Source organism: Vitis vinifera, chromosome 18 (assembly GCF_030704535.1).
Source record: "Vitis vinifera cultivar Pinot Noir 40024 chromosome 18, ASM3070453v1".
Classification (NCBI taxonomy): Eukaryota; Viridiplantae; Streptophyta; class Magnoliopsida; order Vitales; family Vitaceae; genus Vitis; species Vitis vinifera.
The window spans coordinates 12,962,718-12,986,725 of record NC_081822.1 but is presented as its reverse complement, the minus strand read 5'-3'; the positions used below and the strand labels follow the sequence as shown (position 1 = coordinate 12,986,725).

Sequence of the window (24,008 nt, the reverse complement as noted above, 5' to 3'; positions counted from 1 at the left end):
TATTGAGAGAATTTTATCCTTTTTAATCTGTTATCCCTTTTAAAAACATGTATAAAAAAAAAAGGTCAAATAGACCATTAAATACCATAAAATCAATATTTCTTCCAAAGACGATATTTCCATATGAAAGAGTTGGGAAAACTTGACCTACTAATCAAACCAGGAAAAGTGGGTTTGGAGGATTCGAAGTGCATGGGAAAGTGGGGTTCCTCCAACGTCGTTTTACCCATTCGTTGGATTTCTCCAACAAGAGGCCCCATTTTGGAATCCGTCCGTAAGACAACACTGTGCATCCATGAAACCCACATCTGCAGCCCAATACACAGAGGGATGCAGTGGGGTTGTTGACATCCTAAAAGGCCCACACACAACAAGTGGGCTCCCTGCGAAGGCCCCACCCACAAAAAAGGCCCATACCAATCCACAACCCAGCCCACCGACAGCTCACCTGAGTAGAAAGGGGGTTGGAATTCGAAAGGCTGTATGATCAGCGCCACAACAATGACAGTTATAATACTGTTTTTGTCCCGCGAAAAAGCGGTTTCATGGATTAGTTTATATGTGTGCAGAACTGGAAAGGCAAGTGAGGTTCCATCTCTCACGCACCCCCCACTTTTCCTTCTCCTTTTTCTCCTTCTTCTTCTTCTTCTTCTTCCTCTCTCTTTTCATCTCCAAAAGCTACCAAGTTTCAGAGCACAGTGACTAGTCATAGAATGGTGAAAGAAACCGAGTATTACGATGTTCTTGGCGTTAGTCCCACTGCTTCGGAGGAGGAAATTAGGAAGGCTTACTATCTTAAGGTTTGAATTGGATTTTTTCAAACTTTGATTTCCCTCAGTTTGCATAGTTTTTATTGTTTCAGCTTGCTTTTTTTTTTTTTTTGTTTAGTTGAAATATTTGTTAAAGATTTGATTGAGCTTGGTGTTTTTGTTGGGTACATGAAGTTGTATAGATTGGGGCTAGATGTTTGTGGTGGTTAAAGAGGAAGAGAATTGAATTTGGAGTTGATTATCATTTTGCCTAGCAAATTGCAGCTACTATTCTTGCGTTGAATAGGGCAAAAGAAAATAATTTTCCAATGATTTTTTGCTCTCAAAAGCAAGATAACCACTTCTAGGTAGGTTGTAAATAATATCTTATTTTTAGGGTTTTTTTTTTTAAAAAAAAAAAATTGTTAAATCGTGAGTCGTTTTCATGATGGTATATTTATACTTGTACACCTTGTTTGGAGTGTCAGAATGGGTTGAATTCTCTTGATCTGATTCAGTGCTTGGAAATTCATGTAGTGTGCCTTCAATAGTGGATGCACTTTCTCGCTGAGGGCTCAGCAGTGTGTCAGGCAAACACACAATTTTTGCTGCCTGCAGCATAGTGCACAACCTGTTATACAAAACTGTCTTCAATCTCGACATGAGTGAATTAGAGATTCATTTGAACTAAAATATTGTATGGGTTTTCCATTTCTTTTTACCTAATTTTCTTTTGTTGCATTTAATTTCAATGATTATTGTGTTTCTTGAAATTCACATTTGTGAATTTTCTGATATTCTAGTTTGGTGAAGATCATCTAAGTTTACAGTTTAAGAATTTTGCCATTTGGTACTGATCTGTCTGATAATGTTAATTTATGGAGTAATACCATTTTTATGGTTTAGGAAGTTTTTTTATTTCCTGAATATAGGGTTTTAGTTAGTTTCTGCATTATGGTGGGTTTCCTCTCTCTCTGTGCCATTTAATGTTGATTGAAGTAGGACATAGATTGACCCCATGGCCTTGTTTGGTTTACAGAACAATGCATACTCCTTTTTCTTTTACTCAAAGCAGGAATAATACTTTCTCAAAGCTTTTGCTATTATTTGTGCAGGCAAAGCAAGTTCATCCTGATAAAAATCCGAGTGACCCTTTGGCAGCTGAACGATTTCAGGTAAGTTCACTTCTTTGTCATTCGTTCATCATCTTCTTCTTAATACTCTACTCTCCTTCATTCATCCCAAAACCAAGTGGAGGACCAAGTATTCTTTTAAGTAATCATACAAATTTCAGACTGAATAATGAACTTAGAAAGAGTTTCATTTTGTTATCATGCTTTAAACTAGACATTTCAACTCTAGTAAGGTCTGTTTTACCATTTCAAGAAGTGGTAACTTGTCATTAATTTAACTGTCATAAATTGTCATAATCAATCTTAGATTAAGTTAATTTTCCGTATCACATTTCTATTTGTTTCAATCTTCTTAGGGTTTGCAAATAAATTATCCTCAATGCAAGCAGGTACTGGGTGAAGCTTATCAGGTTTTGAGTGATCCAATGCAAAGAGATGCGTATGATCGAAATGGAAAGTACTGCATATCTAAGTAAGCTTTCTACATTTGCATATATATATGTTGCACCATGTGTTCCCTCTTTAAGGTTATTTGCATCAAGTTAATTTCCTTTCTTCCTTACGGTTTTCTAATTTTCAGGGAGACCATGCTTGACCCAACTGCTGTCTTTGCTCTTCTTTTTGGAAGTGAACTTTTTGAGAACTACATAGGGCACCTAGCTGTGGCATCAATGGCTTCCTCTGAATTAGCTGAAGAAAGTGATAATCCTGAAAAATTACATGACAAGTTAAAGGCATGTTCAAATATTCACCATTTGTGTCATTAACTACCTTTGGAAGTGGCTCATCCAATAAAGTAATCCAGAATAACGTATCTGTAGTTACTCACTTACAAGTGAATACTGCAACTACCCTTCTATGCCTCAGCTTCACCAACTGACCAAGATGACGATGTCCATGAAAATTTAAGTTTGTTGTGTGCTCATTTTTCCTGAAGTATATTCACATCACAATTGATCTCATATAGACCTTCTTCCAACCATGTATAAGTTTTTTACTTATTAAATTTTGGGTCGTGCTAAATTTTCAAGGCAAAATAAAGCACTTTTATTAAAGATTTTGGAGACAGTTTGGTGAAAGTTTTAAATTAAATTTATCTCTTTGAATACATTCTTTTTTCCTTTGACTTGCTATATTTTTGTTTGATTGAAAAATCTTTTTACAAATATTTTTCTTGCATGTTTTGCTCTTCTATTTTTATGACTACATATATTCTATGATGCTTTTCCTGCTCATGGTTTTAGTCCACATAATAAATGTTGCAGAATTTATCATGATGTATAAGTTGTACTGCATTACTGCTGTTGTCCTACATTGTATATGCATGTAAACATAGAAATCTGAGAGTTCAGCTGGTACGGTAACCAATTAAATTAGCTTGGCCTAGGCCTTATCACATACAAGTCGGTGCACATCCTGCAAATGATGCTTGTGATCCTTCATCCTTGTGATTGACATAATAGGGATAAAACTCTGAAATTCATTAATTATATTAGTTTCCAAATCTTCCGGAAATTGTGATTATAGTTTAAAAAATTTGCTGTTTGTATAAACTTACTATTATGATTACAGGTTTGTTGGGCTTTTGTGCCCTTACTGTTTGTATAAACTTGCTATTATGCATCAGAGAAGTCCACAGTAGATTGGAGAGAATAATTAATATAAGCTTGTGTCAAAATGATATTCTGTGATGGTCATTTATGGATTTTTCAAAAATAAATTAGTCTTCTTGTATTTCTAATTTACTTAGAAGAGTTGCTTTAGCAAAAGGTTATCCTTTTCTTAAACTATACTCTTGATCATTGAAACCATGAGTGTCTTCTATGTTTCAATTTAATTACTTTCTCTAACCTTTTCCAGTTATTTTGTTATAAACCCGTGTAATGAAGGCTGTCCAGAAAGAAAGAGAAGAGAGGCTTGCTAGATTACTAAAAGATTTCCTTAATCAATATGTTCAAGGTGACAAAAGAGGATTTTTACATTGTGCAGAATCTGAAGCCAAACGGCTTTCTGATGCAGGTTTACTAAGCAGTTACTTCTTATTGATGCTCTTTTTTCCTATTCAAGCAAGCATATAGAATAAATGTTGATAATGACCAGGCTTATATTCTGGCTGTTTCTTATATATTTTGCTTTGAACTGGATAAGGTGTATATGCCCTCAAATGGACGAGGTGATATCTTATTCTTAATGAATTATTTCTTTCTAGTTTTTCATGCTTATACAAATGAGATGTACATCCTCATCCCATATAGTGATTAATTACATAAATGGTGATGCTATAGTATAGAACTTGTGTACATGGGGTGCACCCCCTTTTTTTCTTGGCACTGATCAATACATTCCTATTTGCCTATCATAAAGAAAGAAAAATTATATTCTAGAACTTCATCCACACTCTATGTAGTGATTGCTTTAACCAGAGTATAGAATTGTTATATTTACTCTTGAAATCTGTGCAAAGTAAATAAAAATATAATCTGGATATCTTGAAATTCTCATGGTTAAAAATTATTATCTGTACGTCAACCTTAAGTAGAAGAATAGCATATCTCAGATGCACATTAGTTAACTAGTCCTGTTTCTGATGCCTCATGAGATAATGCACCTCATAAGTTACAGTGGTTTCTATTGCTTGTATTGGGTTTTTTTTTCCCTTCTAATTCTTTGTTATTATGAATATTAGATTTCCTTCTAGCTTTACATGACATGTTTCTTTGGAGTTTATATATACATTATATATGCATGTACTTTAATTGAGAATCAGGGGAGTCTAAATTGCAAAGGGCTCATTATTGTTCCAACTTTGCAAATTTTTCCTGAAATTTGATTATCAAAGGTATTTTTAGCAAAATAACAAAGTATTTAAGTTTGTTTTGAATTTCAAAAAAATAAATAAGCAAGCAAAATTTCTGAAGATATGTCTTATTCCTCATAAATTTTGCCCAACGTCAAACAGGGCAACAACTGTATTTCCCTTCTCTTCACTCTTAATTTTTTTAGCATAACAAAAACAGTATTAAGAGAAGCTATTTAGAGCTACAACTGATAAATATGAAAAACTAATAGCCTAGATTTGCTGCTTATTGTTCTCTCAGAAATCAAAGATCATACTCGATAAGATAAACAGGTGAAGGAAAGATGGAGTACAAATTTACTTTGCTTAAGATGGAAATCCACCAAAAAGACCATAAAAAATTCCCCAACATTTCTTTATCTCTGAGCTAACAAAAAAAGAGGGAAAAAAGGGCAAACTTTTCAATAATCCAACTGTTGACATCCTATCCCCTGCCAGATCATCCACTTGGCTCCTGAGAGGGAGGCATAACCCAAGAGATCAAGAGACTTATATGACATCTAGAAGCTAGAACAGATATACAACTTGAAAGGTCAATAAAGAAGAATTGATTCACAAATTCATCACGGATTTACTTGGGAAGGACCAAGTCTCATAAGTTGCCTTTAGTTTCCCATTTATGTATACATCTGTCCTCGGTACCTTTTGGAATCTCCCTCAACTTCAACTCAGCCACATCTCATAGCCAGTTGTAAGTCCCAAACTTGGAATTCCCAGCATTGAGCATGAAAATTTCTGATGGTAATCACAAGGAAGACACTAGCTTACTTTGCGCCTAAATGCTTAATATGTTTATTTACTTGATCATACCATAATTTGCATGAAATCCATCATATGGAAACTTTATGTGAGTCATTGTATCACCTACCTTTATATGCTGGTTATCTTTCTAAAATATGCTAAATTTACTTATATGTTTGTAAGTGTACAAATTTGCATGTTCTTGTGCACATTTGATGATGCTAAACTATTTTTCTCATGCTGAAAACACAGTGTTTGGAGCTGATATTTTACACACTATTGGATATGTATATGCAAGACAGGCAGCACAAGAGCTTGGAAAAAAAGTCATTTATCTTGGAGTTCCATTTTTGGCTGAGTGGGTTCGTAATAAGGGACATTTCTGGAAGTCACAGATAACTGCAGCAAAAGGTATATATCACTACCCCTGAGCACACTCCCCTATTTCCCTTGGAAGTTTTATCCTTTCTGTGGTAAGTTTACTGAGAAAATAAGTCCAGGTGCTTTTCAGTTACTGCAACTTCAAGAAGACATCCGCCGACAATTTAAAATGGATGGTAGTGGCCCTGAAAATGATGTTGAATCACACATACGGATGAACAAGGACACACTTATGAACTCACTCTGGAAATTAAATGTTGTGGACATTGAAGTAACCCTTATACATGTGTGTCAACTGGTGAATCTCTCTTTCATTAACTGACCTTTGTTCATGAAGCTGGTTTTTTGCTTAACATTTAGTTGGTCTTTGGAGGTGCAATTTCTTATCATCTGCTTGGAAAATAGTCTGTCTGAAGTAGAGACAAATCATGCTCATTATTCTTGAATTGTTTGCAGGTGCTACAAGAAAATAATGTCAAGAAGGAAGAACTTAAAGCTCGTGCTCTCGCTTTGAAATTATTAGGGAAAATATTTCAGGTAAAATATCTGTTATAAGCTGGCAGAGAATCTTATGTTTGTAATTGCCAGCATTTATCAATACAAACCTGGTATTATGTCAAACATGGCATACAAATGTGTGTTCCTGAAATTTTGTTTCATGACCCATGCTAATAACAGACATGAGAGATCTATGGGAAATAGGAGTTTAAGGTAAACATATTCATACATAAACATGGTCGAGAACAATGTGATTTTAACTCTGAAAATTAATAGAGAAGAAAATGAGCTCTAATCGGAGAATGATTCAAATAAATTGTTTTTATATTTCACAGCTAATGCCCTGATGGTGCTTTCTAACTTTCTTTCAGAGGGAAAAGCTTGCCCGGAGTGGTGGAACATCAAAGAGTAGAAATGTTTCTGACATAAATGAAGAGGGAAGCAGTTCTGATAGCAGTGGTGAAGAGGATACACCAAGAGCACTTTCCTATCGAACCCCTCTAATCACTCAGGCATGTTAGAAGATTATCCAGAGTTATATTACATGCATGCACCTTTTTTTATGCGTAAATACCAAAATGCTCGGTTGCAAACATCATGATAGATAAACACATCCACACACAGGGAAAAGGCTTTATGTAACGGTGAATGTGGATAATTTCTTTCTAGGTCCTCAACTGATTCACTAACTGAATTGTTTGCCATTGAGTTTTAATGTCCAGTAATCCTAGATCTCTTACAGTGAACCATTTTGATTGTCCTTGAATATGCATTAAGCTTTCCAAATCGAGGTGGAAATTTGTTGTCACATATTTGGAAAGTATTCCCATCTTTGGACTACTTAGAACTCATTATCTAAATTCCAGATATCTTAGAAGTTTTAGATTCAATAGAGATTTTGAAGAGAAATTGACCCTCCCAAAGTGGGGAGAAATATCATCTTGAAGATGGTAGAGGTTTGGTGTCCCTTTCCACTGCTAGGACCGGGGAAGATTTTGAACATTTGCAAGGGCTCAGCAAGTCCTTTCAAGGGTATGGGACTTGTCTTGGTCTCTTCCACCATCCCTTCAGTCTGCAGGTTTATTTTTCTTGAAAGTTGCCTGCACAAAAAGGGAATGAACTTGAATGGAGAGTTTCTTTTCATCCACATGAACCCCTCGCATGTCATCATCCTCTTTGAATCAAGGAAAATAGGGCCTCCTGCTATTTGACAGTGTAGACTACAAGCAAGTTACTCCAAGTTTTCAAAATTAAGAAGGATAGGGTCCATAAGAATTTTGGTTGTAGAAGACAGCCGGTGGTACATTAGTTGAGATTGATGTCATGAGATCACTTTCACCCATAAGACCATAACCACTTCCTTCTTGTTTGTCCTTTTATCTCCCTTGTTTTCATGATAAAAGTCATGCTGTTGCTAAACAAAAATATAACAAAAGGGAAATCCATATGATTCAAAAGATGCAGAGAAGATAATTTAGAAGTCTAGTTCACTCAAATGTTAATGGGTTGATTAGGTGAGCATATAAAAAAATACATCACTAATGAACTTTGTTTAACTTTCTCCATCAGCAGGGCATTGGGAGACTCTTCAGGTGCCTGTGCAATCCGGCATTTGATGTGGATGATGAAGAAATCGTGTACAAAAGCAAATGACCAGGGGATATGCAATAGCAGAAGTTGTGGAGAGTTGGCAGTACAAATGAGTTTTGTTGGCCATAAATTTGGCTTCTCAATGTCATAATGTACTGAAGACATCTTCATGAGTTGAGCATTCTGCTTTTTAAGGTCAGATAAGGGAGTAAGCCATGAATTCCCATTGTACTTTTCTTTCTTTGTACTTGTGCCATTGCCTCCATATCTTATGAAAAATATTACTCAATAGATTTTCTGTTTTTCTGACCTCCTGCCATTTGGTCCAGCTGATAGCATAAGGCTGGAATTGCTATTTAACAATAATTTGTTCCCAACTTGAAAGTGGCAGAATTTTTACCACTTGCTTAGTCTGACAAAGGAAATCATAAATTAGTTATTAAGAAAAACAAAACACAATTGCCTACATAATTGTCATGGTAATGAAAAGTTTAACCAAAAGGAGATGGTGGTCCAAGGAGGAGTATGCTCCTATTATCACATGCTTTGCCATCTTTACCATTTGGAAGCAACCATGGTGATAAGTCAAGTCAACTCTCCGTATATTATATCCAATCATAGAGAACTTAAAATTTGTTATGTAACCCTTGAAAATTCAGTAACTCAGAAACACAAATTCAGTAGAGATCACAATAACACCTGTATTTTGGGTTCATTCTTAAAATCACTGCAGGAGTAGACATGCATATCACCATTCTTAGATGCAACTAGCAACTTTCACCTGCAATCAATTAAGACCCAGATCCAACCGAATCCACAGGATGCTTTATCACCGTTCATGGATGGCTTAGAATCCCAATAAGTAACTTTAAACAAAAAACTTAATTTTATGCCTCATCCACTTTTTTTCTTCTAGGCATAAAAGAATAAACACAACCATTGAAGCAATTTTGAAGTCCAAGAACCGTGTCATCATTTGAACAAGAGATTGAAAACACAGTTACATAGTATTTTCAGAGTCATAGGTTTATAACAAACACAGCAAGGCTATACACATTCAGCCAAACAGAAATACAGCAGTTTGCAACACAACCATTTTTACAGGGAATTTTTTTTTTTTTTGTCCTTTTCTTTCTTTGGGTCCTATAAACTGATAACAGATAGTTTTACCTTAGTTCTCTGTTTAATGAGCTGGGTGTGAAAGCTGGCTGGCTGTGCGGTGTGCTTGGACACCACAGGCACAATGCACCGATGTTAAGCTCAAACAGCCACTTATGATTAGCGAATGCCTTCCTGGACAAGTGTGAAGTGCAGGAAATGAATCACATACAGCTTGAACAGCAGGAGGTGTGAGGGCTGTGCACTGGCTGATATTGAGATTCATAAGCCCTTCCTCGCTGTACCTGCTCTTCATGGATTCCCACATTTCATGCTTGTTCTTTACACGGCTCTGGGCCAGGGAATACATTGCTTTGTCTGTAATGTTCTGACAGAAGTACAGGCCAAGGGATCTCAGATGAAGGCACCTGTTTGCCAAAGCAATTACGCTCTCATCTGCAATGAAATATCAATTAGTTAATGATCTCAAAATCTAGACATGCCAAACTTGAAATAAAGCAGTTCTCTTTTATAGGAGAAAGCAGTAGCCACCTTAACTACTTATTGACATGGAAAGTCACGAATAGGATCGTGACTCAGTTTGTTGTTGGTTCTCATTCTTCATTACAAATCTCATTTGAGTCTTTTATTAATAAATTTCGCTTCTCATAAAGAAGTTGACATCGACTATTCAGAGATATAACAGTCAATTAGCCATTCAAGGCCTTGGCTTAGGTAGTAAAAGGGTAGGGGGGTGGATCTAGGTTTCTGATGTTCTTGTATGGGTATGCGGGTGTAAGGGCATGCTGTATAATTAGCCTGATAGAAGTCATAAAAAGGAACATCATAGATAACTCAGCAAGATATGTACAAGGCTAATTGTTGTCATTTTAAAATTTCAAACTGCATATGCACTAAGGGAGGACCTTGGGGTGAGGGAAAGGAGGTGTTGAAGATTTGACCTTTACCAAAACCAACTGAAGATTAGCTGCTTTGACTCGTTACAATTTGAAATTCCAATTTTTTCAAAGCATGGGATACCTGTAATATGAACACAACCACACAAGTCAAGCGCCCTGAGATCAGGGCATCCATATGCTAAACTCATCACTCCAGCATCACTCACATCCTCACACCACCCCAGATTCAAAGATTGCAGCTGACTGCAGTTCCGTCCAATAGCCTGCAGATAATTTAGAAGAGTTGAAAGAAAGAACTATTTTTCTTACACATAATCCTACAAAAAATTACAAGCTGTAACGCTTTTATACCTGCAATGCCCTATTAGATGCAGCTTTCCCACATCCACAAAGATTTAAAATTTTTAATCTTCTGCAGAAACTGGTCAGATGTGCAAGAGCAGCATCACTGAATGCCGTACATCCACTGATGTTAAGTTTAGTAAGATTAGGACAACCATGAGCCAAGGCATAAAGGGAGGAATCACTAAGCTTGAAGCTTTTACTGAGATCCAAATCCTGCAGATCATGGCAATAATTTGCAATAATCTCCACAGCTTTATCCTCCAGCTGTGGTTTATCTTGACGCAGTGTTAGAGCCTGCAATTTTGTGAATTTGGGAGCAAGCGATAGAACCAAGTTGTTCATGTTGTTTTTGCACCTAAATAGAGTAAATATAAGGTAGTGAGTAATAAGGATGAAGTGTGACAAGCAGAAACCGTCATCCAACAAGGTGAAAAGTACAGAGTAAATTAAGAGGTAGACAATAAGGTAAACTATACCGTACAAGATATTAAGACGCCTGAACTAAAATGGTTAGATTAGTTGACTTGGGCTTGAACCATAGATCCCTAAGCAAACTCCATAACCCAGAATTGGCCATAAAATTGTATGCATATACAAAAACCATAACACATCCAACTGCCCCAAACCATAATTAACCAAATACTAACCAATACCACATGCTTAATAACACACACCCTTCATAATAGGCAATTTAAACCATAAAGTTTACCATAGTCCCACTTATAGCTAAATCATTAACAACTGATGCCTTGTTTGCTTGGTAAGATATCACAACAAAAAAGATGACAGAATCGAACATCCACTTCAATCTCAAGATGTTACCAGATCCCAATTTTTCCTTTCCCTTACTATTTCTCAGCCAAACAGAATTTTAAGGAATGCATATCGTGTTCCAATAATTTGAAACTTCGAACAACAGAGACATGTGATCACAGAAAAGATGGATCATGAAAATGGGATGTGGTAGTGAAAGCTCAAATTTTTCCAATTAAAATAAAAATAGATAGTGAAAAAATAGAGGAGGATCCTTTGGTTCACTTTCCACTTAAAAATAAGGAAACAATTGGCACCCAAAAGCCACCTTCATGGGGCTCCATAAACATTCGATATATGCAGAACTTGGAGCATCCCTTCAAATCTTAGCAAAACCATACTGGAATCTCCAACCATCCTAAAAAAAATTCTTCTCTTTCCTTCCATTCTTGTTTCTCTTTACCCCTTTTTCTGATTCCATTCTATTCTTTTCAAATTTGCATAAGCCCTACCCTTGCGATCCCATAATAAAAAAGTAGAACCAAATACAAAGCCCTTTTTTTTCCCTTTCCTTGGATAGACAAAAAAGCACGCACGCACACGATCATCGTATAGAAAGCTTCTCAAAACACGGATTGAGAAACGGAAAGATAAACAAGTATATGATCATACAGAGAGAAAGAAGGGTAAAAGAAACAATTACCAAGAAAGGGAGAGATGGGTAAGGCCCAAGCAAATAGCATCTCTCCATCCACTGCACACCCCAGAAGCCATAATCACTGTCCGATCATCGACGAGCGCAACAATCCGCAGCAGAAGCTCCATAGGGACATCCTTCCACTCAGTAATGACCCCAACACCGCCTCCGTCCATCCCCCCTCTTCCGTCCCCACCCATCACAAGCCTCTCAAAGCAGAACTCCAGCTCCTCACCTCCTTGTCCCACCATTTCCATCGTCCCAAACACTAAATTGTCCTGTCTATATCCCCAAAAAACAGAAGAAAGAAAGAAAAAAAATAACAGTTCATTCGAAATTCTCAAAGGAATTGAATTCTGAAGCTGGCCACGTGTCAAAACCCCAGCAATCAGCAACAATAAACATAAAAAGGGAAAATTTCAGCATTAGGGTTTTGAGAAGAATACCTTCAAGAAGCAGAGCCGTGAGTCTTCTGCTAAGCAGCTGCCGATGAAGGTGATGATGATGACGATGTATATAGGACCGAGGCGAAGGGCAGAGGAAGCGTACGGGGATGAAATTTGCGACTTCTGTTATGCCACGTGTTGAGATTGGACGGTCTACATATGTGTGGGTCCCAACCTAAAGCACCTCTTTTTCCTTGAGTGGCAGCAGAGCGATATATCTGTTACCGCCACCCTGTTCTTGCTATTTCAGCTATTTTAGAATGGGTATTTGGCCAATTTGGAACTAGTAAGAGGAGTGGAAGAAGAACAAGAATGAAATGACGTAACACACCACTGTGGCAAGAAAAGATGGAAAAAGCCATTGGAAAATTTGGAAATGAGATGTTGGGAGTCTTGAAGATTCCTTTCTGTGTATAATCGAAACCGCACCAGGTGGGGTAATGCCAAATGGACACATTTGATAATCAAAGTAAAAAGACCAAAACGGAAGAAGAAAAAAAAAAAGTTGTTAAACACAACTTTCGTTCATACCATGAACCCATCAAGGATATTTTGGGAAGATGGGTTTTTACTTTTTAAAAAAAAAAAATTATTTATTGTATGAAAATATCACCTTTTATTCCATTTGGATTAATGGTACGTCGATTTTCCATTGACAAGATTTTAGATTTATGGTGCACGAAGAGGAGTCGAGAGAAGAATAGTATAATATTCATTTAAGATAGAATTATGCAATCCTTGCTTATCTAAACTAAGGTCTGATTAACACTAGTGGAGAGATGAAAGTGTTGGTGTGGAATATGGGCCCTAAAAAGACTGCTTCATTCAAAAGACGAGTCCACTTGCAAATTATTTTTGTGAAAAATCTTAAGGGGGGAGAAGACAAAAATCATTGGGATTTATAATTATAAAAAAGAATTTAATAAATAATTTTTTAAACTATTAAATAATATGCCTTTTTTTTTTGTTTTTAGTCCAACAAAGTAAATGTAAATAGTAAAAAAAAAACAAGAAAAAAAGAATTATAAAGTAATAAGAAGAACTCATATTTTGATTCTATTTTGACTCTATATCATAGGAATAGAAATAATTCTTCTTATTATTGTTGTTGTTTTAATAACAAGTATTTTTGTTTTTAAATCAGATAAATTTTTTTATATCTATGATTCATTGGAACAAAAAAGGGTCTGGATAGGTGGCCGTGGGAATAAAATAAAAAGGTCATTTTGAAACCTTCTATTTCTAATAGGCCATGAACCTTCTATTTCTAATAGGTCGTGAACTAGATCAGAATCATTCTCAACGAGTCCATAAGAAGTGATTTTATTTTTTTCATTAGGTCCAGGTAGAGACCAAAGGTCTTGAGCGATCGATCCGATAGAACAACTTAAAAGATAAAAAAATATCGTTAATTTCTTCACGCTCGTTCCAAGTTTAAATTACCATTTGTACAAATAAGAATGGTCAATTAACGAGTTTGGCGATACGATTTTGTATTTAGAAGTTCATTAGTAAAAGTCTAAATAAGTCATTCAGATAAAAGTACCGTGGTAAAATATCTTAATCGACTTAAGAAAAACGATAGAGCCTTAGAGCCTAACAATAATTTCTCTTTTGCTTTCTTCTACATTTGAGGTAACGGCGCAATAATTACTATGGACAAAGGAGACACATAGGCTCTAGTGAGAAGCCACTAACTGCATGCGTAGTGCGGTACCCCACATTTGTTTGGCGTTTATCCTATTTTGTTGCTTTCCAATTTTCTATCATATCTTTGTGCCAATGTCCTTTCTTCCCTCCGAGGAACAAACTTCTTTTGAGCCACCATGGTACTGTTTTCTTCGACTTTTTTTTTCTCTTACGGGAGCTGTGTAATGAATCATGCTTGGTTTCTGATCCGGATCCATTCTTCACAGCCATGATTTGATGGAATGAAATAAAAAATAAAAAATAAAAAGACTTCCCTATTTTGTTAAATCCAATAGGACATGATTGTTCTAATAGTTATCCATGCGACATAGGTTTAACACGGTTATAGTTGGAATGCTCGATTTTTATTATATTAAAGTATGTTTGATAATAATTTTAATTTTAATATTTTTAATTTTTATATGATAAAATTTTTTAAATAGTATAGAGATTAAAAATGTTTTTTAAAATTATTATAAAATAATTTTTAAATATTAAATAGATTAAAAACGTGTGGGAGAAAGGACTTATCATTGAATATATATGCCAAGCTGCTTTGCTTGTTGTATCATGTGTCAAATTAGGTTGCTTGTGATTTGAAGAAGCTTGACATGATTCTTATCAGGATGCTTACTCATCCACCAATTATGTGGAGGTCTCTTGTTAATGGGAATAGTGATTCCGTTGATGCAATGAGTGGTAGTCTAAATGAGACAAACCCATGACATGAAGCCTACTGTGCAAAAATTATTTACTTGGAAAACATGATTCATAGAATAATTCTCAGTGTATCTCATATGCGGGTATCCAAATCACTGAACCCTCTGGTTTTGAATTTTTTTTAAATATTAAAATATTATACGTGATTTTAAATTTAACTTTAAAACCGTAACTTATGAATACGGTTTTAAATGATTATAATTTCAAAAATAAATTTAAAATATGTGAGTTGGCCACATTGGATTTCTCATTAAAAGGGCTGGGTTTCTTGAGAACTGAAGACGCTTCAGAGCTGCCTCGGTTTTCTAACCGGAAGCAAATGTGATCACGTAACTCTCCAGCCAGGGCCATTGCTTAGGTTCAACCACTTTGACCTGTTAGCTTCGCTTGCATGACACACCAGAGCTTAGAGCACATTACCATCCCAGTTGTCACTCATTCTTTGGAAGAAAAATATTACTGGTCCTTTTCCTTTGTTCCTTAAACCACTCCATCTATAAGCATTACTTCTTCTTAAGTTATTCCATATCGAGAGCGTTGCCTACATACCAAGCGAAAAGAAAATTAAAAGAGAAATTAATTGTTGGAACAGCACAACTCACATAAACATTTCATGTTACAAACAGAACTGCTATGCAATTACAGCCTTTGTCTACTTTTGATACTTTTGACACCTTTTATTATTCTATACATTGGGCATAGTCTCAAGTCAAGAACCTTTCGAACAGGCTTCCGAAGAAGAAGCTCGTCTTGGCCCATCCGCTAGCCTCAGGTGTCTTAGCACTGGATGGTTCCTTCTTCACGTTAAGCATCATAGTGTGTCCGATCTCTTTACGAAGCGCTTCTATGGTCTTCATGTCCACTGGTTTTCCAGAAGCATCTCTCACGTAGAAAACATTCATTGCTTGCTCTCCAACTGTTGAGACGCCCGCTCTGGTAACTGACAACCCATGTTCTCGGAGAACCCTTGTCACTTCGGATAACAAGCCTACTCTATCCTTTGCACAGAGCTCCAGGCTTAAACCCTAAACACATTCAAATTTCAATATTATAATTGTACCTAAATTGAACTCCATCAGATAGAACAGCAACAATATTGGAAATGCATATGACAGACAGGATCATAATGTGTTTGGAGTAGGCTAAGGGGAAAAAAACCTGGCATTTTGCTGAATTAGTTGACATGCTTTCTTTTCACTTCTTTTTCCCCTTATTTTCTGTTTATCTTTCATATAATATAATGGTTGGATTAGAAGCAACACTTCAATGCATCTAAACAACACTCACCCCAACCCCACCACCACCCCCCAATGCCCACACATGGTTTTCCAATGGTGTTTTTTCGGAAGCAAAAGAATTTTAGACTTTCACCATTTCAAGGAAATCCTTTCCTAGGAGAGTGACTAAATGTCTCTTCTTCTTTATTTTTTATTTTTTATTTTTTTTTATAACTGAGGAACCTTCCATGACCAAGCCCTTAGGACTCTCCATAGGGACCCAAACCTCAGGGTGCTAACCGCCCTGCAACAACCAGCACCGGGTAAAATTTAGGGTATTAATAGTGGCAGAATTCAAACCCAGTATTATGTGTCACTTACTAGGACCACACTTTCTAGTGTTCACCCTAACCAACTGGACATCATCAGCGACAGGATTCGAACACAGGACTTATTGGAACCACACTTCCCAGTGTTCACCCTGACTAATTAGGCTACCCTAGCGAGTGTAACTAAATGTCTCTTTTAACTCGGAAACATGCTCTATTTTCACAAATAGAGCCATAAATGTCACAATTGAGAGAAAAGGAGACTGGCATTGGTATGCATTCAACAAATTGTTAAATCCTTTGGTCCTAGTATTCCTTAATTCAATGTAAGTAATGCACATAGACTAGCACAACGACAAATAGCTCAACCAACAGTACAGCAGATAATAAATGGAGTTAACATCTACCATGGATAGAATATCATGCTATAACTGTTGATGGCATAAGAATTTCAATGTGCAATAGACATACTGAAACCATATTATCCCACTCATCTTTATTTCATTCCTATTACTAAAAAATGTTAAAATAAGTAACAGTAACAAAATGTGAAATGGCATTGAACCCTTCAACAACTGCTAAGAGGGTCCAACCCCTCTTTTTAAGCTGGACTACGGAAAGACCAGCGAAAGTCTAGGTGTGGAAACTAGCAACGAATTATTTGAGCTATAACATAAGATCTAAACAACAGAAAAAACATTAGGTCGAGTTCTCACTCACCTCGCTTACTCTTCGTCGAATTGCAGCTTCAAGACATTTGATGACCCTTTCCTTCTCTCCTTCATTATCAAGTGTGCAACCATCCATGTGACGAATAAAATACTCCTGCAAGTATAAAAATTCAGCTCAGGTAACGATAACAACTTTTAGGGGCAGCAGAACTTTAATGTAAATGACGACATTTTATTTTGTTACTCATACCATTTGAAGGCACAAATCCATTTTCAACAATTGAGTTAGCACAAAAACATGGACTCATAAGAAAAGTTGAAGTAAACACCCAAAAGCAATGATAAAAATCCAAATGATGCTAATTACTGAAATAGTAGAAATGATTTCATAGATATGACAAAGTAGGGCCACTTCAATTGGCCATGAGCTAATATTCAACTTCGATAGAATGATTTCAGCATTAAATATTAAATAAATGATTCCTTAAAATTCTCTCCACTTGCAAAATGCTGAATAGCCTAAATTTCGTTAGAATCCCATAGAACAGAGTTCACATATCTAATGGAAGACTTTAATGAAGAATGATGTCAAGTATCCGTTATATCACATTTGGCCTTTCAAAAGAACATGTTTATGAGCACTTGCACTGAGTCAACATCATATTTACTTCTGTCAATATTTTTGCTTAACATGGTATGGCAGGCAATTTGAAGTCATTTGAGATCATAAGCAAGGTTTTACTATTACATGGAGAAAATGCATTTTAAGGTAAATAAAACTGAATCTACCTAAAAGTCTGCTTGAACAAACTACTAGATATGGAGGTGCATGTCGGACTGTTTATCAGAGAATAGTCATGCATATACCTGTGATGCATAGGGACCATCGGATGAAATGCTGGCATGGAAAACAACATATTGCATATCTGTGAGTGTGCACACAATGTCAAACATCAGTTTTGGCCGATCTTTACACATGACACTAACCGCTGAGTATCCCTTATCCTCACAACGGTCAATTGTGATTTTTGGTTTGAAGGAGGGAGGATAATCAGCTTCAATTGTTGTTCCACCACCTTCATAATCCCTGTCTGCAAACAACATCTGGTGAAGCCTCCGATCAACATGAGTGAACCCCATGGAGAAACTGGTTCGAGCCACTTTGTCATCATCCTCGCATCCACGTAACACATTCTTGAGTTGCTCCTCCATAACAGATAATCGAGTTGGGTCATCCACAGCACGGCATGTGGCATCATCATTGACATAGACAACACATGCGATTCGTCTGTTGTGTGTCCAAACTTCAGCACCTACCACATTAAAGTGGAGGTCAGCTAAAACAGCAGAGATTTCTGATAAGAGGCCTGGGCGGTCCTTGCCAATGAGCTCAATGGCTGTGTGATCACCAACAGAGTGCACCCCAACTCGTTTTCCTGGCCAAGTCTTGACCCCATCTATGGTGTCTCCCTTTGGTCCTAAAGCCTATTGTAACAAAAATCATGGAAGAAAATGCTCAGTTTATCATATGAAGAAAATATTGATTGACATGACTCATGAGGTTACCAAGGTCAGTCCAGGCACTGAAAGACAATATTATCAATGCACTCACTATGGGTGAAAGAATGAGCATGACCATCCATTTCATACTCAACACATTAGGGAACATAGCAAACTTCTAAATGGGGAACCATAAGGGATCTTTGCCCACATCAATATGTGACATGTGAAATAGCTGATTTTAGAGTAAGGGGGCCTAAATTGATGTGAAAACCCATCCACTTATACATCTGGTTTTTTAATTATATAGGAAGCAATTAGCTTGCAGGTTAGTATGGTTTCCCACTTGCATACTACATTCTGATAGTTGCCACCAACAGAAGGGTATGCTGTGATAAGCTTGATCAATATATGTAAGGAACATGAGGTAGAGCACATCAGGAATGGAACCATAAGAATTCAGTGTGTGTGCATCATGAACTAAAAATAGGGAGTACATTCATCATCAAAGACAGTTTCTAATTGGACATGAACCTTCATATTGGATTTGCACACTGAAAATGCTAGTGACTTGTTCCCATTAGGAAAGGATTGATTGAGGTTGGTACAATGTATCACCTCAGGCTTACATGTTTATTTTGCAGGCTATTGGTTACACAATTTCTGTTAAGGTTCCACTAATATGGGTGAGTCCATGCTCAATCGGTTCAATTGGCCCTCTTATTCTGGTTTTAACCCAAGTACAGAAAAAGCAGTATAGCAGAGAAGAAGAGAGCGCACCTTCTCAATGTAGTCGATGATTTTTCCATCTGTAATTTTGTTTCCTTGTTGATCGGTGACATGAAACACTGTTTATTCAAAGAGAATTGAAATGCTCACCTAATTGTTCACACACATGCAAGAGCTTGCACATGCAGAGTATTTGCTGTGAACTCTCCTTTAATCAGTATGGTATCACGGCTTTTTTAGTACATGTGCTTAGCTGGAATATGGGGTATCATGTATTGCTTCCACCACCAAAATTCCAAGATGAAATACATTAGCATTTTTACATCCCACATGGTCTAAATTTCCACTCTTGAACCTAATATCTAATTGGCCAACCCTGTCTCTTAAACCACCCAAGCATATATGATATAACCAAAGACTCATGCATTTCAGGGCTAATATTAAGTAGCAGGTTTAAATGTAGTTTAGAACATATTGGACTTGTACATAAAAAAGAGAATCTAGATAAGTACTGCTTAAAGGGAGAGTTCATAGCAAGCAAAATGAGGGTGCCTTCTTATGGAAAAACGAAGCTAAATAAACTTAAACAAACGTACCATCCATGAACCATCCGCCATCAGAAGAGATGTAAGCTTTGGTAATTAGGAGGTCAATGTCTGTTAGGATTTGTACCACTTCCAGCAGTATTCCTGGTTTGTTCATGCTGTCAACCTGCAACATCGGATTCCACAATCTGCATCTAGTCATTCATGCAAGTATGGTGTAGTAAAAAGAAGTATCGGGAAGTTTTGTTGTCAAGGCACAAGGTATTGTGCATGAGGGAAAAGAAGCCAGTTGATCTTAACAGGAAGAGGCTTTTACCAGATTCTTATAAAATTCCTTTCACTTTAAATTCAAATTATGACTCCACTCATTGATTCAGTTTTCAGCTGGAAATAGGAGCCAATTTGCCAGTTTGTAATTAGGGGAAATAAATGTAAAATGTGACCTGATCACCCAAAGGTTGAACTCAGGCTGAAGCTTTTAGATGCAAACTTGAGCCTGGGTCAAACCCAATCTAGAATCAGGCTGAGAATTATGGCAACCTGACTGACTTTGAGAAATTGTGTACTAGTTCTTTCTTATTCTTCTTCTTCTTTTTAATGTTTCCAAACAATATTATATTCAACATGATATGGTTTATCTTTCTTCCCTTTCGGAAATAATGAAATTAGGAATGTGAAAGCCTGGATGCCATAATTTTTCTGTACTAACTTACAACAGGGAAATAAAAAGAGCCTAGTTGACATAATCACAACTGACCATGCCATTCATCATTTAGAAAGCACAATTCTTGTGAGTATAGCAATTTACCTTGATCAGAGTACAGTCGCTGCAACTTAAATTGTCTACAGACACCCTGAGAATAGCATTAGAAAGAAAAAAGAGTTAACAACAAAATTTCACTTGCTAAAGTGCTAGAGAATTGATCATATTAAGCAGTCTCAAGGGTTCCATCACTGTAGACCATACAATCAGAATAAAAATGATTGAACCAATAGTGTGCTGATCAACTGCCATTATTCATATATGGTGGCTCATAGGTATTTTAATGATGGGCCACTTGAGGCTATTTAACAATGTAGCAACAACAAATTTTCTTAGAAGAGACAGATAGACGGAAAGAGAACCTTGGAGGATTTATTCTCATGCTCAAGTTCTCATACTCAGGATCAAAGTAAGGCCAACAAACTTTAGCCATTGGATTGCAGCTCACAGCTTCTCCAGTCAATATAGATTTCTCTTCTCTTCCCTGCATCATAGTGAGGTTATGATTAGCAGGTGAAATACTGATCAAGGTGAAATGCCATTTTTTATCAATTAACATTCGTTCTAAGCTTTGGAAATAGAGGAACAATGTTCATGATTAATTTTCCAGTTCCTGGACTTAAAATATGCTTTATACAACCATCCATTATGATGAAACTCCCTTTTAGTTTCAAATAACAAGGACTGGTTCTAAAGTAGCATGCTCAAAAGGTAAACGAGTTTAGCGATGTCTGATTATAGATAATATAATGAAATTATCATTCTCTTCGGGCCTTTTCCAAAAATGTTGCCGAGTTATTTATAAAAATTTTATCTCTATAGAGGCAGCACAAGATAACAGAATCCCAAAGAGTTCTGCCATCTGAGCAATCTAAACAACTTTCACTGGCGCACAGTATGAGATCTAACTGATTCTCTATCCTAACTCCATCCCACCCAAATAATAGAAACAAGAAGAAAAAAAATAAATACCTCCATGCCCTGCAGACATTCAGAAGTTGTCGTCTGGTTATATGGCAGTGGGGGCTGATTTTAGATAGGATAACCACTAATAAATATCTCATGTTAAAGATTCTCATACAAAAACCAAACACAACCCAATTTCATATGTTTATAACGTAAAATAGATTTTCATGAGGCGGTGTGTTTGATGAATCTTAGTGTTTGATGAATCTTAATGTTTAATAGTATTAAATATTTGAATGTTTGTTTTTATAAAAGTTATTTTAATTAAAAGTAAATATGTTATTTTTTTTATTTAAATAAAATTATTTGACTTTTTCAATTTAATAATAAATTTTGAAAACAAATTATTTTAGTAAACAAATTTAAAAAACAAACACCACCGTAACAATTTTCATTTAAGATGATAAAGATACTACCATGTGTAGAAATGATGAGAAAGAGCTCCTTGGGGTTTAGCTAGGCATCAAAGCCACCCTCATTTGGGAAAGATGAGAAAGAGCTTCTTGGGCTTTATCTAGGCATCACAATCACCCCAGTCCCATTTCATACTAATACAAAGGACGCTCACATTATGAGTAGCATATCCTGCAAACATAAGGAGCAAAACTGCTTCACGTATGTAGCTTGCTGTAATACAACTAGACGTCTAGTTTGCAACCCGAGTAGATTGGTTTGGATTGAAGGACGACTCAGGCCCAATTCGGACTATGCTTTGAATGGAGGTATTTGGAGGAAAGGAAATGATTTTCTTAAAAATTCTGGATTTCGTTGTTTCACAGGGATTTGTATATAAGGATGCAATGGAAAAGGTCTGTTGGGACTAACCCAGACCGACCCTGACTAGGTTTGGGGAAAGACTGATTGGGGTAGATTTAGGTTTGGGGTTTTTCTTAGAGCTCGGACCGAGTCTACCAGGTAGGGTTTTCTACCTCCCTAACCGACCCCATCCCCACCCCAACTTAACTAGAATAAATTTAGGGATGATGTGATTGGGGTAGGGTCGGGTTCGGGGTTTCCTTCAGAACCTGGACTGCTAGCAGGGAAGGATTTTAGACTACACCGGTCCATCCCAACCCAGTAGGTTTTAAAACTTAAAATTACACACACTGGAGGCCCAGCAATCCCCTACTATTAACCCAAGAGGAGCATGTTATTGAAATGTGGCATTCGAAGTCCTTTTCTGGTCCCCATTCACGTAGCCTTTGTTCAAATCTGAAATTGCAAGTGGATCATAGATCTTACTTCCTTACAAGACCGGCCCACTTCCTGCCCAGGCCTTAGTCGCCTTCTACCCACTTCGAGCAAAGAGACGTCATGTGCACACCACCCATGTTACCTTTAACCACAAACAAAGTAGCACCCATGATGACCCAGCCACTTTACCTTCAAACCTTTGCTCCAATGGTGGAAATGCCAGTAGTAGACATATTTTGAAACTTTACTGCTAACGTCATCCGAGAAAACTAAATTGCAGAGATCATTCTTCTTTTAATTCATCTTTATTGCCCACTTCTTCCTCTGTTGTTCAATTGATAATTTCTTTATATTTGAACTTTAAAAACTTTCATATGTTTCCATCATACTTTATATTTTTATTGGACTAAGGGTAAAATGTTTCAGTAGAGAATTCATTTTTATTTAATTCTTTCTCATGCCAAATAAGAGGATATCGATATCTTTCCTTTACTTCTCATTGCAATAATTGAATTCCTTTCTATCAGATGTTGAAAATGTTTCCTCAGTTCCTTTTTATTTTCAAAATTTATGTACTTCATCTTTCTTAACGCCTCCATACATGCATAACTTAGAAAAAAAAAAGAAAAAGATAGATAACTAGGGAAAGAGAGTGAACAAATTATCGAAATGACATGAAAGAAAGAAATGGACAAATATATTAGACTGCCACTTATCCTCTTAAAAATTGAAGTTGTTAATGAACGTGCCAACAACTATTAAGCTGACTAACAATTAATATTCCATCTTGATGTTGCCTCCTCTTACTTATGGATTTAATAGATGGGAAGACATAAACAGAGCGGGTTCAACCCAAGATATCTAAGAATCAAAGTTGCTATACTATTTAGTTCATTATTCCCTCATTGGTCAAACCAAATGTGGGAAAAAGTTGTCCCGCATTTATTGACCTAACAAAAGTCATATACAAAGTGGAAATTAAGTTTTAGTTTCATAAAATTTGTAAATCGACTTTACACCTTAAACTTTTGGGATAAGGGGTAGTCTAACAAATTCAAACCACATAACTAATTATAACAACATAAGGAACAAATACTATTGATTGCAATTGTTAATATTTCATAAGTCTTAGATATAAAACTCCACAATTTGATAACCACTAACATTTATCACACATCAATAAAATAGGGATGGCAGAAAATCAGAACAATGTAAAATATTGTTGCTATGTTTTATTAATTTTAATTAACACCTATATATACACGTATGGAAGAAGGTGCAAAAAGAGATGTCAAAAATCTTTTACAACATTTACAATAACTGCAATATCGAGGCCCTAAATATATGGATAGAATCACAACTTCAATAATTTTATTTGAAAAGGATTCGAACTGTCTATCAAGGGAAGAGTTATGGTTGTCTGTCACGAGAAGGATCCAAATTGTCTATCATGCACCCGCAAGATGAAGCCTCCATT

General features: G+C 36.3%; 3 protein-coding genes across 7 annotated transcripts; 1 reads left to right on the top strand and 2 right to left on the bottom strand.

Moving 5' to 3' along the window:
• Positions 1 to 503: 503 nt before the first annotated feature.
• On the top strand, positions 504 to 8,326 carry LOC100252265 (chaperone protein dnaJ 10). Of its 3 annotated transcripts, none has more exons than XM_010666560.3 (10): positions 504 to 800; positions 1,865 to 1,924; positions 2,272 to 2,354; positions 2,463 to 2,616; positions 3,772 to 3,901; positions 5,733 to 5,891; positions 5,981 to 6,147; positions 6,318 to 6,398; positions 6,731 to 6,871; positions 7,932 to 8,326. In XM_010666560.3, the coding sequence occupies exons 1-10, from the start codon at positions 714 to 716 to the stop codon at positions 8,010 to 8,012; spliced, it is 1,143 nt and encodes a 380-aa protein (XP_010664862.1). In that variant the 5' UTR covers positions 504 to 713; the 3' UTR covers positions 8,013 to 8,326. The 3 variants fall into 3 exon arrangements, with proteins under 3 accessions (XP_010664862.1, XP_002279104.1, XP_059590590.1); XM_002279068.4 differs by having other exon boundaries at positions 5,981 to 6,159; XM_059734607.1 differs by lacking the exon at positions 504 to 800 and adding an exon at positions 1,258 to 1,446 and having other exon boundaries at positions 5,981 to 6,159.
• A 571-nt stretch (positions 8,327 to 8,897) lies between these two features.
• Positions 8,898 to 12,297, bottom strand: LOC100255759 (F-box protein SKP2B). 2 transcript variants are annotated; one of them, XM_019216741.2, is made up of 5 exons: positions 12,209 to 12,297; positions 11,769 to 12,046; positions 10,319 to 10,667; positions 10,089 to 10,230; positions 8,898 to 9,503 (listed from the first exon to the last, which is right to left on the bottom strand). In XM_019216741.2, exons 2-5 carry the CDS (start codon positions 12,017 to 12,019, stop codon positions 9,133 to 9,135), a joined length of 1,113 nt encoding a protein of 370 aa, XP_019072286.1. In that variant the 5' UTR covers positions 12,020 to 12,046; positions 12,209 to 12,297; the 3' UTR covers positions 8,898 to 9,132. The 2 variants fall into 2 exon arrangements, with proteins under 2 accessions (XP_019072286.1, XP_059590591.1); XM_059734608.1 differs by having other exon boundaries at positions 11,769 to 12,124; positions 12,209 to 12,245.
• A 2,900-nt stretch (positions 12,298 to 15,197) lies between these two features.
• Positions 15,198 to 22,484, bottom strand: LOC100250578 (uncharacterized). 2 transcript variants are annotated; one of them, XM_003634347.4, is made up of 8 exons: positions 21,754 to 22,484; positions 20,734 to 20,855; positions 20,417 to 20,462; positions 19,660 to 19,774; positions 19,115 to 19,182; positions 17,702 to 18,319; positions 16,884 to 16,988; positions 15,198 to 15,642 (listed from the first exon to the last, which is right to left on the bottom strand). In XM_003634347.4, the coding sequence occupies exons 1-8, from the start codon at positions 21,754 to 21,756 to the stop codon at positions 15,322 to 15,324; spliced, it is 1,398 nt and encodes a 465-aa protein (XP_003634395.1). In that variant the 5' UTR covers positions 21,757 to 22,484; the 3' UTR covers positions 15,198 to 15,321. The 2 variants fall into 2 exon arrangements, with proteins under 2 accessions (XP_003634395.1, XP_010664860.1); XM_010666558.3 differs by lacking the exon at positions 21,754 to 22,484 and adding an exon at positions 21,344 to 21,397.
• Between the last annotated feature and the right edge of the window lie 1,524 nt (positions 22,485 to 24,008).